Raw genomic sequence first — 19538 nt, forward strand, 5'->3', positions numbered from 1 at the left:
GCTTAAAGCCAACATCACGTATATTAAAATATATATACGTTGATAAAAACCTGTAATTGAATAACCTCGCTATAGAAATCATGTTTCTGATCCTATAAATAACCCTGTGCCATTTTTTTATGTTTAAATTTATAATAATTAATTATAAAGTCGTACTTTTATCACAATTACTTATTGTGTAAATAACGCTTTTATTTGAAAGATGCTCAAAATTGTTCTACTAACACTTTCACGGACAGTAACAGTAGTAATACATGATTCGAAACAACGCCTATTTACGTAATTTTTTTTTTTTTTTGTTCAATTCTTTGCCACCACGTAGATAGGCGCCTTTTTCCGATGCAGGTATATTAAAATATGTTCCTACTGCCACAACACAAACACTTTCAAGCTTGTACTGTCACTGTGTCACATCAGAACATTGAGGTGAGAAATTATTATATCATTCGTGCAACTCGGCGATAGTTTATTAAACATGTTAAGATGGGTTTACAGAAATGTAAGTAATATTCTATCAAATATCAATCTATTCAAAAAATCTAATATAATTTGTCTATAGTTGTTGTATAAAAAATACTTAAATTTTATTTTTAATTTGTTTTCCAGAGTAATAAAACAGATATGCTAGTAAATAATATTGTATGTGCACAATTAATGCGTCTTAATATTGGTGCCTAAACATATGTATAACACATACACACATAATATTAAAAAATAGTAGGTATACGTTTTATGAAATCGATATTTCTTTAAAGTCACCGTCCGTTATAGATTGGAGGTGGATCACCTCTAGAGTTGGGTTGTACTACGTGGACGACATTGACCACGTTAGGTTTTGGACGTTCCGTACAGCAGTCGATGCATAGACAAGGGATACAACAGCAGCAACACGGACGGACTGACATATTACACCCCATCCTGAAATGAAACGAAAAATATATTTATATAATGAGATATGTATGTTTATTTCACCGCGTATAGCTATTGCACATTAACAAACGCATAAAAAACTGTCATAATATTTTTCTTCCATGTTGTGTCATGTCATAAGAAACAGATATGAATATGTAGGTACACTTTATCTAATTACTTTTATATGCTTTTATAAATGTTGTGCAAGAACGTCAAATGCGGATGCTAATCAAAGACTAAAGTGATTACGAACTTTATTTACTTGTGATAGTGTATTTAATATAGGTATTTATTATCTACTTATAAGCCAGCGACAAAGATATCTTTTTACCGTCTAGCTATTTGATTTTATCTTCATTTTTAATAGAAAATGTCACATATATTAAATAAATAAATAAACAATTATTGTGCACTATTATCTCCTGCAAATAAATAAAATAAAGTATTGGACAGTTGTAGTTAAAGAAATAATTGACATCATAACATGTGCGAACAGATAGACGCTTTTTATCAATTTAAATAAATAAAAAATTGGCCTTACCTTACTTATAATGTTAGACTATAAGATTTAAATTACACTAAAACTCGATCATCTAGCCATTGGCCCCGACGGGTATTGTTGAGGATAACCTTGAGGAGGATAACCAGGGTAACCTTGCGGGGGGTACGGATACCCTCCAGGCTGAGGATAGGGGTAATTAGGTGGAGGTGGCTGTTCTACTACTACAGGAGGCTGTTGGATGATGACGGTCTGCGGTGGTTGTTGTTCTTGCCTTTTCGAACAACAGCAGGGTAGTAAACAAAAAGTGAGAGCGGCCAGGCAGCAACAATCGTCACAATCGAGCGAAAGGCACATCTTGCTATGTTGCTATTGTTTCAACTAAAACGAAAATTCACAAGAGTGATATCTTATCATTAACGTTATGTTTGTTATCTTGCACTTTAAACGCAAAATATAACTTTATAAATACAACAATAAAGCCTAAAATGAATAAATGCTCATATTTATCCTTTATCACTTCTGTGGGTTTATACTTCATGATAAGAGTTAAACAATGCGTTATTAATCATCAGATTGAATAACCATATGAAAAATATTCTTACCTTATTAAAACTTTAATGCCAGGCAGGTGTTACTTAACGAGCGATAAAATGTCTGAAATGGTAATGAGTTGCACACTTAGTACTGTCATGTAATGAATAAATACATATATGGATGAGTCAAAACTGTCATAGTACCTATAGAATATAGATATTTGTCACACCACGGGATAATGTACAATGACACACAATAACGAACTCATGCACACTATCTGTTTCGCTTTCTCGGTCTGTTCTGCTTTATTTGAAAGAGTCAAATGAAAAAGACAACGGCTAAATTGCCTTGATAGCTACGTAGCCTGGAAAATGCGATCGTAAATAGCCTTGTAACCTCTACGTGTAAAATATTTATTTGTAAAATGCTATGAATCGTGTGATCGCGGTAAGACCCGACAATGTTATAAGCCATTTAAAAACAATGAATACTGCCGTACTATCTAATTTAAGTAACGAGTTTATTTATTGGACTTCCTTATTTACTAATGACATTCGTATAACTTTAAAAATGTATGTGGTTAACATAATACTAAATAAAAAACGATCGATGTAGATACAACCTAGTTTTGCCTAACATATTATTCAAACAACTATTAACTATTAATAATAATAATAATTTTGTTTTACTAACATAGTTCTTAAGTAATTTATTATTATTGTACTAACCGACTATGAGCCTATGTAGCTTGACAATAAAAGATTTTTATTTTTATTTTTTTATTTTTATTTTTTTATTATTATTTTATTAACAATATGATTACCTACGGTTGCAATAGTTGTCGTAAAATCCAATATCAATGACAGTTTTGGTGATATCCATCTTTACTAATTTAGTCATTGAAACATCTATATCACTCGTCTACCAGTGACTCACCATATGATACAGAATTATATTTAATAAAATCTTATTATTAAATAACTAGCTGACCCCGCAAACGTAGTTTCCATATATGCTAATTAACCCCCTTAATCCTCCCCCTCCCTTTATACCTAACTTAGGGTTATGAAAAGTAGGTAGATGTTGGCCGATTCTCAGACCTACACGATATGCACAGAATTGTATCTATAAGATTTCCTGTATATTAAGTGATCAATGAAATTTAAGGGGTTTCTTTAGCTGAATTAAAAAAAACAAAGTTGAATAAAGTAAAAAAAGGAAGGTGATCACGGCTTGTGCACACAAGGTTGAAACCTTGATTCTGCTTTGCTACTGTTTTTTTTTTATCTCTCTTACGTTGTTTACTCAGAAATTAAAGTGACGATTTCGAACATGCGAATAAAAAAAAAAAACAACAAAATGTCACAAAATAGGAAAAAAATGATAGACACTATGTACGAGTCACCTAAAACTTATCATCGGTGTTCTATAATTAATTAAGACCCACAGGTGTCCGGTATACAACAACGAAGAATTGGTGTATTTGTGTATTTTTTTTTTTGCAAAATTACTTAAAATATAACCATAATTGTGTCTGCAGGCAAACGAAGAAAAACCGACTTCAATTATATCGACAAGTAATACAACGTAGGTAAATAAAAAAAATTGTCAAGTAAATACGCATTATCAAAGATTAATCCTAAAGTTGTAATCAGATCTCGATGAAAAAACCACATGATTAACATCGGCTTTCGATTAAATTAAAAATCATCAAAATCGGTACACCCAGTAAAAAGTTATGCAGATTTTCGAGAGTTTCCCTCGATTTCTCTGGGATCCCATCATCAGATCCTGGTTTCCTTATCATGGCACCAAACTATTGACATCTCCTTTCCAACAAAAAAGAATTATCAAAATCGGTTCATAAACAACAAAATTATCCCCGAACAATAATACGATCGCCCCCCAAATAGATACGATCGAATTGAGTAACCTCCTCCTTTTTTTGAAGTCGGTTAAAAACTACTTAAATGTTTAACTGTGATACATTTCCAAAGAATAAAACTCTTTCTAACGGGAAATCCCGGTTCCGTTAACACAACTTACCAAAAATCACGATTCTCAAAAACAGACCGGTTCTGGAAACCCTAATACATATCTACACATATATTAAATAGCTTACTAATTGTTTTTTTATTATTTAATGATGATGACGATTAAAACTATTCACGTGATTCACTCTCACACTGAACATGACAAGCATTTACATTGTGTTTGCCATAGTCTGAAAGTTTGTGAAAATGGTGTTTATATTTCCGGACTTCCGACACAGGATTCAATTCTTACCGAGGGCCATAACATTTGTTGTAGCGAATCTGAGACGTTGCAATATGAAAATATTATGAAATATCTGTCGAACAAAAATCAATAACTGTAATATTAAGAAGTCTTTGATACAATACCATAATTAACTATTAAATCCTGGTATCTAAGTATACATATAATTAAATTATATTTAATTATTCATAATTTTAATAAGTAATAATAAAAAATTTAATAACATTTGTGAAGAATGAAACAAGTATGTCCTTTATTTTACTATACTTATATCTAATTCTGCATCTTCTGTGTTGATTATGTATAAAAGTATCAACTCATTTAATTTAGATCAAAAGTAGCTCCCGATTCTCGATCTGGTTTGTAATAGATTATGTGGTAATTTATAAACACTTTCTCATACTACTTATCTACTTTTACGCAAAACTCTTCCAATACTAATGGCGCGTATAGGTTTCGTACATAATAATAATACTAAAATACATACGTACTATCAGTATATCGATATACCGCTTATCTCAACCTTGTTAGCGAATTAGACCAAAGCTCGACAGATATTATACGTGTAATTTATTTATTAGCCTATAAATTTCGGAGACACTTTCTATCTCCCAATATCAAAAATCCCCTTACAAGTTGAAGTATGTATGACAGCTTAGAATTAGCCCCACGTTAAAAGTACACTACATAAGGTACGTTTTAGAATTTAATTTATTTGGACCTTAGTAAAGTCTTGAAATATTTGCGGTACTACATTAAAAATACATGTCTCTTTGTAACAAAAACAATAAATATTATCGAACTATCCATTTTTGAATTACAACTAAGTAGCTACATATTTTGACTTTCGTCCTCTCTCCCAAAGGAACCGTGTTGAATTTGGAATAATAATGATATATGGAAATGAGCATGTCCATAAAAAAGGTTTCAGTTCTGAGGAATTATAGACCTAGCTGTTTTGAAAATATGTATAACTGCAAAAGATTTTGTGAAATAAATATATATTCAGACTTACTTGGCTCTTTATCACACTGTCAGTCTTTTACGGCACGGCTTCATTAAGATACGTTCAACGGTGTCTAATCTGACCTTACTCGGTGATTAAATTACAGATGCGAAGGATGAAGGCTGTCAGGTAGACACACATATATGTCTATACCGATAATAGCAAAGCTTTTGATCGGGTCGCATCTTTTTTATAAATCGGCTCCTTTAAAAAAACCAGAATCGTTGTCAGGCTAATTAATAATTACATGTCTAGTTGGGTTGCAATCCCTAGTGGCGTGCCACAGGGCGCGGTACTTGGCACACTACTGTTCATTATAAAAAGTATATTAAGTAAAAGTTTCTTCTTATTTTATATTGAAACTAGCTGACTCGGCAAACGTTGTCTTGCCACTAAACGCTATTTAAAAATAGAGGTTGGTGGTAGCAGGGTGAAAATTTAGGGTTGTATGTATTTTTTAACGCCATAACATAATAAAATAAAAAAATTAATAATTTATCTAAAAATTAAAAAAAATAGGGGTGGACTACCCTTAACATTTAGGGGTATGAAAAATAAATGTTGTTCGATTCTCAGACCTACCCAATATGCACACAAAATTTCATGAGAATCGGTCAAACCGTTTCGTAGGAGTTTACCTACAAACACCGCGACACGAGAATTTTGTACATATATTAAAAGATTTAAGGTAAGATTTTACAAAATTTATTCACATTAATTATAATATATATGTATATTTTTGTTGTAGGATTCCGTTGCTGTAGAAATTTTGGGCTTTCTCATTAAAAAATCGAAACAAGTAATTTTGATAGTCCTCTCTCCATGTTAACTTTACATGTTAAGCGGTAAGGACATATCGTTACATGTAGTAAGAATACTGAAAACCGTTTGGACAAGGATTTCTAATAGGTAGCTACTATAAGGGGGTAAGGGACTATGAAAGCTACATAGTGTACAACCATTAGGATGACAGGTAAGAGATGTCACTAACAATGGTTCGATGAGTTTGTTTATCGTACCCTTTGCCTAGAGTGACTACAGGACGAGAAGATTACGTTACCATTTTACGATAGAAGCTTAATAAGGAGATAATGGCGAAGAAGGTTGTGTTGAGGAGGTAGGTGATATATGCAGGGGGACATTTCCTTTACCATCTCTGCATATGACTAACGAACAGGCAGATAGCGAGAGAATGCTTCTATATGGGATATATTTTCCTGGGATATGTCGGTATATGGAGGTATTCTGGACAGTCCTTCTCGGTTGTAAAATGCCTACCAGAGTAATGTAAACAAGTCGCATTTTCTTTGGTTACGTAGCATGAATCACTTATATGTGATTTTCAGCATTCGTAGCACCTTGGCTTGGGCGTGCATTGTTTTTTAATGTAGCCAAAACGGCAACAGTTGAGACACAGGATAGTAGGTAAATTATACGGTGACTGGTCAGGAAGTATGGTAAGAAAAAAATCTATTTGGGAGTATTTGGCCTCTAAAAGTTAAAACCACGGACTGGTTTAGAAGTTGGAATCCAAGTAACTGAGCCTACCTAGATGTTTTTGCGATTCAACCTTGCAATTCTTGCTTTCATGATGGCACCACAGCCAAATACGAGCTCTAATGACTCCATTAATTCCTACATCGACCAGTCAACCGTAGTGCCCTTTACAAGACCCATTCAAGTTATATTGTGAGTTGGTCCAGAAACATTGAATTTACACATTCCTACAACTGGTTTTTTTTTAAAATCATTTGCTGCTTGATTTGAAGCAAACTCAACTGAATTTTTATTTCTACCTTTATTTTTAACACCATCACTGACTGTATTGATGAGCTAGCTGTGGATGAATGCACGATAGTTTTTTTTAGAATGGGAGTCGTTTGAAGGGTCAACAGTAAGGCGTTTTATCTAATTTTGTTGAGAGGAAGAGGACTGGAAAGCATTTTGATCATCAGTAGTACCACCAGTGTCTGGCGGATCTAGAGGACAATCAACAAGATCCATTTCAAAATGGAATATGTACACTAAACTAAGATACGACTACATCTAAATACTTACGCTTCATAGGCATAGAGCTCTTTCGCCGTGTAGGAGAAGAATCAGAGCTTAATCTACCACGCTGCTCTAATATAGGTTGGCGGCTATATTCCCTACTATAAGTAACGATCGCTATCAGGTATACATGATAACAACCAGGACCGACGGCTTAACGTGCTCTCTAAGGGACGGTCGGGAGACCCACAAGGACTGCACAAACACCCAGACCATGGCAAACATCTGTATGGCTAATACAAATGTTTGTCATGTGCGGGGATCGAACCTGCAACCGCCAGCGCAACAGCCATAAACCAGTGCTATGACCGTTGCCCGTCTCTGATCCTTCTCCTACATGGGGAAAGAAGCCTATTCCCAGCAGTAGGATATTACAGGCTGAAGCGTAGCGTTAGTGATAATAAAAAATACCCTAGGAAATTTAAAGACATACATAAGAACCCCATTCTGACACAATGTGGAAACTACCCAGATGTGCAAACTTTGGGAACGAGCAAATCAAGCATCGCGTCCAGCTAAATATTTTTCACGGATCATAAAATAGAAATTCGTAAATAAATTAGGTCGTAAGTACCTTTTTTCACCCTGGACATTTAGATTATTATGGAACGTAAACAGGCTGTGTATAATTTTATGCACTGATTTCTTGGGATGACCAACTCATTTTTAGTAACCGAAGGATAAACTCAAACTCCTGGCTGGTAGAACTAGACTCATAGAGTCACAATGGACTTATCTTGCTCCGCTACGCTTATGGTTTCCTGAGACGAAACTATACCAGCTGCCATAGTTAGACATACTTTAAAGGCAGTCATATAAGATTGTCTGTTATGCTTATTATTACATAGGACGTGTACCTATGTACGTACCTACCAATTATTCTACGTACTAATTAATGGAATAGCCTATGTAGAAGCCATAATGATGCGATGCTTTAAAACTTTTATTTAAATAATTATTTTTCATAACAAAATAATAATTCGTTCAATATATACAGTAAATGTACTCTTATGTATAGTAGGTACAAAGATTTTGTTAAATGCCAGATTGAAAGAACATATCCTAATAGCAAATGTGTTACAAGTTTCACATTAAAAGTTAACGAGGAATTCCCTTTCAACAAAAAATATTTATTTTTCACATTATTAACAAATTATTCACCTTTATTGCATATTAATATAATTTAATTTTACAGGAAAATCAAAGTGTTCGTTTCCCTGTAAACTCAAAAACTAGCAATCTACGTTAATGAGCTAACCGTGTTACGAAACTAAGAATTTACAAAGCAAACTCGACGCACTACTGTTTGCTATAAACTTAGCCCAGTCTACAATTTTACCTTTGAAGATAAAAACTATTTTGTAAGCGATCGTCCAATCGACTGGTGTTAGTTTAAGACAGTTACAATTTCGCGCCTAATTTATAAATATAATAATATAATATTGTCTAAGTAGACATTTTTATACCTAGTTTACAATTCACATTAGCTATAAAACTTATAAATATAAAATAAAAATTAGGTACAATCAGTACACTTAATCTTAATAATCTTATCAGTCGCCACACATCCCACTCGATCAATGCCATAGTCAAGTAGAATCTCTACTGTGATACCCAATTGCAATAATATGTAAAAAATATATATGTATTACGCGTTAATGATGTGACAATAAAACAAAAGTGATGACTTCGGAAGAATTCCCTTTGATTGTATTATCCGAAACAACAAAGGACTGCGATAAACTAATCGATATTAGTGATTCAGAGTTTTCAGAGACCGAAAAGAAAAACAACAGACGTTATGACCAACGTTCCTTATTTTTTCGTGTTCCGAAATTATCAATAAAACCAAATTTTAAAAAGTTTCGCCACAGTTTAAAAAAATTGAGCTGTTTGAAAAGAGAAGAAGATGAAATATCCATGATAGATCTTCAAACACGTAGAAGTATTGATATAGGAGTCGGACTAGCTCGAAGGGTATCTCTGTTCCTTTTTACGAAGAAATCCGTGTGCATACATCCATATCATCCATATACACCGAAGCAATCAACGAGGAAAATATATTTGCATCACGACGAAATGTAAAACAAAGCACAAACTTTTAGAAAGAATCTACCTCATCTTCTACATCAATAGAAAAGAAGCGAGGCGATGATAATGCCATCGCAAAGAGAAATTTAGAAGTAAAATGGTTATAAAGCACAAGATTTCCGTGATTTGAATGTTTAATATAAAAAGAATAGGTTTATTTATAATTACTACTATTAGGCATAGAATCTCGTAGGGTGTGGATCAATTACTTTTAAACGAGTTCTAATATACTTAAGTGTTAAAGAAAGAATCACAATGTGGTTGTATTTAAAGTGCTAATAAGGAGATTTATTTATTTATATTGTACTAGCGACCCGCCCCGGCTTCGCACGGGTGCAATGCTGATACTAAATATACTACAGAATGTCTTTATTTATTGTGTGAAGCTAGCTTATAGCATGGTTATTAACATAATAACAACATTCAAATATGCGTCCTTAGATTACACGTTGTTACAGAATGCGTTGAAGAAATAAAGGTTCACTGCTCGTTCCCCGTAGGTGATAGCGTGATAATTTGTAGCCTATATGTTGACCCGACTTCTTAATAATATTCGTGCCAAATTTGAAGTAAATCCTTGCATATTTTTTGAGTTTATCCCGGACATACATACAGGCAAACAGACAAAAATTCTAAAAACTATATTTTTAGCTTCGGTATCGAGTATTCTTTTAAAAAAAATATTCAATGTACAGTTTTGATTTTCCTACCATTTTATAATATGTATAGATAGATTGTCAATGCATAGATTTACCCAAATATGTAGTTTTCAAAATTACTATAAATTTAACAATTTTAGACTCTAATAACTTTAAAATATACAACACACTAACTTAGCATATTGCTTTTATAATCTTTTTGTAAAAAATTCCATCAAGTCATTAATTGATAAGGTTTATACGCACAAACTTTTAAAGCAGTTCTATGACGCTATTGCGATTATTTTATTATTCTTAAATTTCAATCTAAATCGCAATTGTTTATTGGCAATTATTCTAATAAAAAATGTAAATCAAAAATGTATATCTTTTGGTAGTATTAAAATTGCATCAAGTAATCAATTGATAAGGTTTATAGACTTATATGGTCAACAAAAACTTTATACCGTTATGTTAATTTTATTATTGTTATTATTAAAGTTACAATTGTTTTGTTAGTAATTGTTTAAATACAAAAAGTAATCAAAAAGTTACATTATATGTGGATGTAATAAAAAATATACGTGAACAATGAAAATGTGTGAAAAATGTTAATCCTGCTAATATTATAAATATTAAATTTTGTGAGGATGTATGGATGGGATGTTTGTTACTTTTTACTCAAAAATTTATTCATCTCATTGTAAATAATATGTGTTGGTTATATATTATATTTTTATTCTTTGTTTTATTTATGTATTTTCTATACATATATGTAAATAATTTGTATATTTCGTATGTTAGTTTATTATACAATACACCACCTACCCAATTTCGATATGTTTCCTTTTTACGGGTTGTCTGGAAGAATTGGCTAATTAGTCTTAAGTACGCCCGTTGTACTTCAGTTTATAACTATCTTTATGCTTTGTTTGTAATGTATTTGTGATGTATAATGAAGTATAAAATAAGTAACAAAATTTGATACGTAGTTTTATCCCGACATTCCCTCGGGATCGGATAATTATGCGGGTGCGCGCTTCGGCGCATTTAACTCGCGATTTAGTTGGCAAATGCAGTGTGGGACGTTCTCCGGCCCGCTGGACCGACGATCTCAGTAAGATTGCCCGTGTAGGCTGGATGAGAATTACGGAAAACCGGGATGTCTGGCGCGAACTTGGGGAGGCCTATGTCCAGGACTGCAATAGGCTGAAGTGTGTGTGTTAGTTGCAGCTAGTTACGTGATGAAATGATAATTACACTAGAGCAATTTGTAACCTTTATTTTTATACCATTAAATAAAATAATTTAATATAAAATTAAAATAATAAGCTATTGCAACAACTTTATTTTATACATATGATAGGTATCGTAAATTATACGTAGGAGCTCGGACTAGCTGGGATACATACGCTAGAAAAAAACTAAGAATTTTATACCTGCATTTTTGTTTTTTTTTTTTTTTTTTATGACAAAATGGTAAACAAATAAATAATAAATAAAAATGTTATATATATTTTGATTTTATAAATATGTTATGTACTAACAAATAAATACCACAATTGTTTACATTTATGTTTTTACCATAATAAATTACACAAATAATTCAACAAAGGTTTTATTACAACATCTTAGAATTCAATTTAAATCATTTTCATGAATGAGAACATTCTAGAGGTTTTGATTTTATTATTTACTAATATATACTAATATTGTAGGAATAAAAGCATTTTATTCTTTTAAGGTTCAAAAGACCCAAAGTATTATACAATACTGATTGATACATACTGAAATTATTTTTTTACACTATTCTTTTAAAAATCAATATCGAATATTGTTATATTAAAGAGACCAACTGATTGAGCAGCAAATTTGATTATTTTAAACCATATAAAAACTTAAAACATATAAAAAGCTTTCTCGTATTTTTCTTCTATTTTCAAAAGGTTTAAACTATGAGAAACATGCAATAACGTGATTTATCAATCCCCGTTTAGTCGTATTTAATCTAAAAAAATGAACTCTTACAAAATAGTAGTACCCACAGTGTATTCTATTTTTAAATGTATTTTTTTGTTTTATTACAATATTTTAAATTAATAATTATTAATTTAAACTCAATTAACACTGTTTATTCGGGAAAAACTTATGGTTAGTAAGCTAAGTGAAGTTTACAACATTCAATTTAAAAAAAACGGAAAACGGAAAACGAAAAAACACAAAATGAAAATTCCTGCATCTCCCAAACTTCACCCCCCCCCCCCTTCTTTGCATTAAAAATTTGAAATTAAAAAATACATTTTAATTATAAATTAATGTAATAAAACATAGCAAAGAAAGCAAGAAAATATTGAAGTTCTGTTATAAATCTAATTGAAACACATCAGTATATGATTCAAACATTATTTTCAAACTGCTATTTACAATTTTGAATTTAATTTAAGCAAAATTTATAGATGAAATAGTATTCACTTTTACTATTGTCGCTAAACCGTCTTATGTAACTAATTTGCTTTGACATATTGTTATTTACTATATTATATAGAATCAAGGCACAGAAATAATACTTAAGGCCAACACAATATTTTAAGCATACTTTGTCATCTTATTAAAGATCTTAAAATGTGAGATTGTTTCAACTTATGGAATATATTTAGAAAATATTGAGACCTAACTTTGTTTCATTAGCAAGCTGTTTTTATTATTCCAACAAATCTATATTATATGTTAAAAATGACATTTTTATTTACTACTTTAGAATCAAAATCTAATTCCATAAGTACTTCCATCTAGATACTTAACCTCAAAATTATTTATCCATAATAATTGTAATCTAATCAAATTGTATTTGAACTTTTCTTTAGTTCTTCTAAATAATATAAAAATATGTAGGTTTTACAAAACAGGCATAGGTAAATGTCTTTTAAAAGGACAATTAAACTCACAATACCAATTCGAGACGTAATTTTTAAAAGTAAAGTCCTCTTTCATAAATCAACCATATGATAACAATTGAAAGTTCGTCAAGTCTATTTTCTAATTTAGGGATAAAGTTAAAAGTTGGGAAAGGAAACAAATCGGTTCCAGTACTAGCAGTACCAAAATTTTGTTTAAAAAAACTGTAATTTGGGTATCTCTACTTTTATACTCGTAATATTAATATTTAATCGCCCGCTGGACCGACGATCTACGTAAGATTGCCGGTGTAGGCTGAATGAGGATTTCGGAAAACCGGGATGTATGGCGCAAGCAGTGGACTGCAATAGACTGGACTGACTGACTTTTATAATTAACTCCTGATTATAAATTGTTATTTAATGAATTAAATGAGATTCATTTAGAGATAATACTTAGTTAAATACATTATAATATAGTTTTTATACATTAAGCAATACTGAAATAAATTAAATAAAAGGATATTCATATCACATTGTTTGTCATGATAAAAAGATCATCTACATAATTAGTAATTGCAAATAAATACACAAAATGTATACAAAGACTACATTAATTTCCAGTGTTGTCCAGCAAACACACCAAATAATTGTAATATTTATATGTACCTATTATAAATATTTCCAACGATTATATCATTAGAAATTAGCACTTTATCTATACACAACATTGACATAATATATAATTATTAATAATCTTTACATATGAGTATTTTTAATTTTCTACTGGAACTAAACTTAAAAGTTCTGAAAATTATAACGAATTTGACAGACGCCTTGATTAACATTTTTATTAAATAAAACCTGTGTAACAGGCACCTTTTACTGTGGTTTCTTGAATTTGCACTTATCCGAGATTGACAAATATCTCTGTTGTCATATGAACTCATTTATAGACTATTCCACAAATGCGTCAAACAAACACTTATCAGATGTTTGATTAAAAAAATCGACACATTTTACCAAGTTTAAAAACACAATTGATCATTTACAACATACCTAAGACCTTAATAAAAAATAATTATTAGATATTTCATAAGCTACTTCTTCCCAATTTCTTTCGTTTTGAGTACTGCAGCTTCAATAGCATTTATAAGAGTAGCCCTGAAATACACATGATACTATTTAGTTAGAAATTCAGCTATTGTTAAGAAACCGATACATTTAACTTATTAACAAAAAAAAAAAAACTCATTTATTATTATTATTATATACTCGTATTCTTTATTGCACTAAGTATTTTTACAATAGTCTACTAAAAGAGATCTCTTCCAGTCAACCCATGGTAATGAGAGATGATGTGAATGTGGGGCAAAGTAGTGCAGAAATAGATTTAAAAAAAACATAAGATACATACATACATAAACATACACACATACATCTACATACATACATACATCTCCTACATCTATACTGATTTTTGAAAGCAGATAGTTCTTAAGATTGTTTTTAAAAGTAGACAGCGATGAGCTTTCTTGAATGAATTTTGGAAGATTATTACAAAGTTTGGTGTTATGCCTAGAAACTTCAAGCATAGTTGTTAAGCAAGAACGCCTAGAGCATGTGAGAGTAGGAAGAAATTTGAAACGGGATCGAATATGTTATAAAGGAAAGAAAGGATGTGCATATCAGGCGAATTTGGATAGGAAGCCACTTGAGCTTAGTACGAAAGTGGGAGTTGCAATCATATTTACGTCAACCAAAAATAAGCGTATTGCAATATTTTGTAGACGCTCCAATTTACTAAGTAGCTCCTGTGTCACATCTAAATAGCACATATCTGCATAGTCGAGAATGAGTAACAGAAGGGATTGCGCAAGCAATATTTTTGTTTTAAATGGTAAAAAGAATTGGAGACGATTCAGAGCGTAAAAGATGTAGTGCATTTTTTTGCTGACCTCGCCGACATGAGCTATCCAAGATAAGTAATTGTTATAACCATGACGTGTGGTGTCGGCCGAGTAGAATAGCATCACCCTTTTTCTTCCCGTGGGGGTCGTAAAAGGCAACCGAGGGATAAACCTGGCTCAAAATCATCAGGGTCCTGTAGAAGGAAAACTTCATTTGAAACCCAGAATGGAGTCTCCGTCAAGCATTCGTGGCATAGCTCTAAAATGCGAAAGACTCCTGCAGCCGAACTGGCTCCACACGTATCGACTCGTCGTTCCTGTGGGCCTAGCCAGTGAGGTCGAGAGGGTGGCGCAGAGCTTAGGCAACTCTGCGGTTTTCTGAAGAGAGTCCTAGGCGACAGTGTCTGTCTGACACTGTCTAAATCGTCTGCAATAGACGGACTAAGGCCAATGATGATAACTAAGTCCAAGAACCTAATTTTGTCACAATAGGAAGGAATGTAGGAATAGGTGTGCCACGGTACAAGACGGGAAGAACACTCCAATCGATTCGGATTCTGAAACGACTGTTATCGACAATTATTGCCTGTGATTTAGATGGATTAATAAGAAGACCAAACGATTTAGCCCATATGTCAATAGCTGAAAGGTCTTTGTTTAGTTTTAATAGAATCATGCAACTCGGTCAGCTCAAAATGACGATATATTTGCAAATCATCCGCATACAGGTGGTAGGGAGAAGTAATAGCACATGAGATGTTGTTAATGAACACAGAGAACAATAAAGGAGATAGTACGAAACTTTGTGGGACACCAGCGGTGAGATTCAACCAGTCTGATGAATTATCATTAAAAGTTACTCTCTGCTGGCGTCGAGAAAGATAAGAATGAAACCAATGGAGTGAGCCAAGAAGCATGTCATTGTCAACAGAGTTGAAGGCACTACTGAAGTCCAACAAGTCCATTTTAGTGAGCTTGGTGTTATCTGTGGCCCAACGAATATGCTCCGTGACATTCAGCAGCGCTCCAACAATGCTCTGGGACGAACGAAAGCCGGACTGGTAGGGACATAAGAGAGAGTTGGAATTAAGGAACTAATAAAGTTGATTGTGTACTATAGACTCAAGGACTTTGGATAAAATTGGGAGGATGGAAATTGAACGATATTGAGCGGAGCTGGAGATGTTAGGGTGTTAGAGGAAGTGGTATGACAATTGCTTTCTTCCAGAGTGAGGGAAATACATTGCACGACAATGAGAAATTAATAATGTGAGTGACCACAGATGCAATGTCATCCAGCATCGGAAGAACCATCTCCTGAGAGAGATTGTCTATGGCCTTCGTGTAAAAGGAACAGATATACTTCTTTACTGCCTCCGAGGAAACTGGTTTGAAGGCAAATTGAGCCACGTATGGGGGACAAAATCACCCAAGAAAGACATTGCAGTGTTCTTTTCGTGGGAGTCTAATGTTACAGGAGGAGTAACGAAGTGCAAATTTATCGAGTCTAGATCCATTATTCTCTGGGAATCCTGAGTGGGTTTGCCCACCCCTAGCGACTGCAAGAGTCGTGAATGTAGCGGCGGTTAGTATCTCTACACAGTCTATTGCAGAGGTTGCGCAAAGTTTTGTATTATCACGCAAAATAGGCGCAGAGTCGTCGAGTTGCGGAAACCAGCCATTGTTTACCATACCATTTCCATACAAAAATTTTGTATTTGTTTAAGTTTTTAGGTGTAGGTAAATTTTTATTGGTCATTTTAGCTCTGTCTCGCTTAGACATAGTATTTTTAATTGCTGGAGTATGCAACTTTTACATTTTACCTCAATTTCCCATTTTCCAGAGCAGCCACACCACAAATTGTACATCCACCTGGAGAGCATACTTCATCCTTTAATACTGCAGGATGTTTACCACTTTGTAACACCATTTGCCCACTACCCACAACCATTTGTGCTGCATGTCTTATTGCAGTAGCTCTTGGTACACCTTGTTTTACTGCCCCGTCTGCTAATGCTTCAATTACAATGTACATCTGAAAATTATATAAAGCTGATTTTAACTTTATGTATATGCCAATAGAATAGAAATAAGTTTTCAAATTGATATTGAAGCTTCCTTTTAAATGACAATGGCCAATAAAGAACTTTTCTTTCTTTCTTTCTTTCCTATAGGCTAAACAAACAATTCAATATCTTCAATAGAAAAACTACATGTAGCATCAACTTTTTTTTTTTTAAATACATGAAGAATTTATTTGATAAATTATAAAATATTTAAACATGTTATTCTTGACGCCGCGTTGGAGCAACGGTCACAACCATGGATTGTACCTGTTGCGCTGGCGGTTGCGGGTTCGATCCCCGCAAATGACAAAAAATTTTATTGGCCAAACAGATGTTTGCCATAGTCTGGGTGTTTGTGCAGTCCTTGTGGGTCTCCCCACCGTGCCTTGGAGAGCACGTTAAGCCGTCGGTCCCGGTTGTTATCATGTACACCTGATAGCGATCGTTACCAATAGTAGGGAATATATCCGCCAACCCGCAGCCAGCAGCGTGGTGGATTAAGCTCCGATCCTTCTCCTACATGGGAAAGAGGCCTATGCCCAGTAGTGGGATATTAGGATATTAGGAGTGGAATGTGGATTATAGGCTGAATGAATACAGTGTTGCTTATAAAAAATTAGAGCAGCAATTACTCATGAAACAAATGTATGTATATTATTCAGTAATTTTTATCATATAAAAAATTGTTTTCACTTACAAAAGCTGGGCCACATCCTGTAAGAATTCCCAAATTATCCATAAGAGATTCTGGTACTCTTTCACATACTCCACAACCTTTTAATAAGTTTTCTAATAATGTGCATTGTTCTTTTGTTACATTGTCGTCTTCAGTGTACAAGCAAGAGCCAGCGCCAATAGCCATTGGTGTATTTGGTAAAATACGGATGACTCTTGACTGAAGTGGTAGAACTTTTAATACCTGAAATTATACAATTTCTTTTATATTTATGTTTTCCCTTATTACACCTACAGTTTTTATTTTCTTATTTTTAACAAATGATTCATTATAAAAAATAATAATTTATTTAAGTATCTATCTAAGGGGTCTTCCATTAATCATGTAATGTTTTATATTAAATTTTTAACCCCGCGCCCTTATTGTGTGTATTTTCATTGTGAAAAATTTCAGAAAATTAAGAAATTTGATACAAATTTCTAGACAGACATTAAGGTTGCAGAGTGGTTGTTTTTTGGTTTAGGAATAATGTGTTCAAAGAACCTCAAATAACAATTAAGAGTTAGAAATATAAGTGTTTGAACAGTAAGTTGTAAAATTTTAAACATTTCATTGCATGTTTATTGGTTTATAACATTACCTTAAGTTACACCTAGGTGTTGTTGGTGTTTGATATACATCACAAAAATTATGACATGGTGGTTAAAAGATAAATCATTGAGTTAAACATTATATAATAACTAAACTGTGACTTATATTTAATGGTAAAGGTAATAATTAAGCTAGATACTATTCATTCGGATAATTTTTGAGGAGAGCCATTTTGTTATGTGCCAAATCAATTGCTTTTGGATCGTATTTAATAAGCTATAAAAGTCCCCTACAACTTACTATTTAACAGTGGCCACTATTAAATTTACAGTGACAATACTGGAAACTTCTATTACTTTAAATTAAGCAGCATATTGATCAGTTATGTCACTATATCATTTTACCATCAAGATTATGAAATATAAGAATAATATTACATATAGTTTAAATTATAATATCTATGTAATGAAAATTTAATTAAACTCGTCATAACTGTAACAAACATTAGATAACTTATTTGATAATACAGGTTTTAATCATATAAAATAATTGATAGGCTTCTTTTACTAACCTTATGTATATTTTCTATATTGATACCAACTAACATAGATACAAATAGTACACTTTTAGATTGCACAGAAAGAGTATCACGGCAACCTGCTATAGCATTGCTTAAAATCCCTGGTTTTACACCAAGAAATATGATATCACAATTATCAACTACTTCACCATTTTTTGTTGTTATATTAGCCCCTAAATCTTTCCAGTGTTGAAGATTTTCCAAGTGTGGGCCTGCTACCCAAATTTTTGAAACTAGGTGATCATCTAAAAGTAAGAATTTTCAGTAAGTTAGTGTATTACGTAACAACATCAATGTGGTTTTTTCAACTCAATAAGTGTTGTTTAATAACTGATATTTAGAAAAAAAAAAAAAAACGAAAGAAAGTAAAAAATGTACATTATAATAAAATAACGAAATTGCTAAGTTATAATTGCATTACCACTTTTTAATATCCCTTTAAAGATTCCGGAGGACATATTTCCGCCACCAATAAATCCTAAATTGAAAGACATGATGAAAATAAATTAAAAATCAAGAATTTATTATGAATAAAACACTAATTTGCGAGGATCGAAGTCAAAAAACAAATATCTGTTCTAATATAAATATTTAAGAGCTTGTATAATAATAGATGCTAATTAAAATACACAATTCCATCAAAATTTTATATAATTATTAATTAATTCAATTGATTTAAATTATAGCTTTCAAATTAATTTCCATCGTGTAAAACCAAGGAGTTATAGTAAGTGAATAACTTGTAGCTAGCTACATATATACTAATCTGTGATAACTTGTGAATAACTTAATATAGGGAAGGGCACCA

At 32.4% G+C, this 19538-nt stretch overlaps 1 protein-coding gene and 1 long non-coding RNA gene across 2 annotated transcripts; both read right to left on the reverse strand.

Moving 5' to 3' along the window:
* Nucleotides 1-442: 442 nt before the first annotated feature.
* On the reverse strand, nt 443-2111 carry LOC123657795. Its single transcript, XR_006743772.1, has 3 exons — nt 2017-2111; nt 1454-1792; nt 443-918 (listed from the first exon to the last, which is right to left on the reverse strand). It is a non-coding gene; the product is annotated as an uncharacterized LOC123657795 (long non-coding RNA).
* Nucleotides 2112-13309: 11198 nt separating this feature from the next.
* Nucleotides 13310-19465, reverse strand: LOC123657828 (pyrroline-5-carboxylate reductase 3-like). Its single transcript, XM_045593337.1, has 5 exons — nt 19152-19465; nt 18722-18975; nt 17581-17802; nt 16641-16852; nt 13310-14070 (listed from the first exon to the last, which is right to left on the reverse strand). The coding sequence occupies exons 1-5, from the start codon at nt 19222-19224 to the stop codon at nt 14007-14009; spliced, it is 825 nt and encodes a 274-aa protein (XP_045449293.1). The 5' UTR covers nt 19225-19465; the 3' UTR covers nt 13310-14006.
* Nucleotides 19466-19538: the final 73 nt, after the last annotated feature.

The sequence above is a fragment of the Melitaea cinxia genome, chromosome 11 (assembly GCF_905220565.1).
Source record: "Melitaea cinxia chromosome 11, ilMelCinx1.1, whole genome shotgun sequence".
NCBI classification, from domain to species: Eukaryota; Metazoa; Arthropoda; class Insecta; order Lepidoptera; family Nymphalidae; genus Melitaea; species Melitaea cinxia.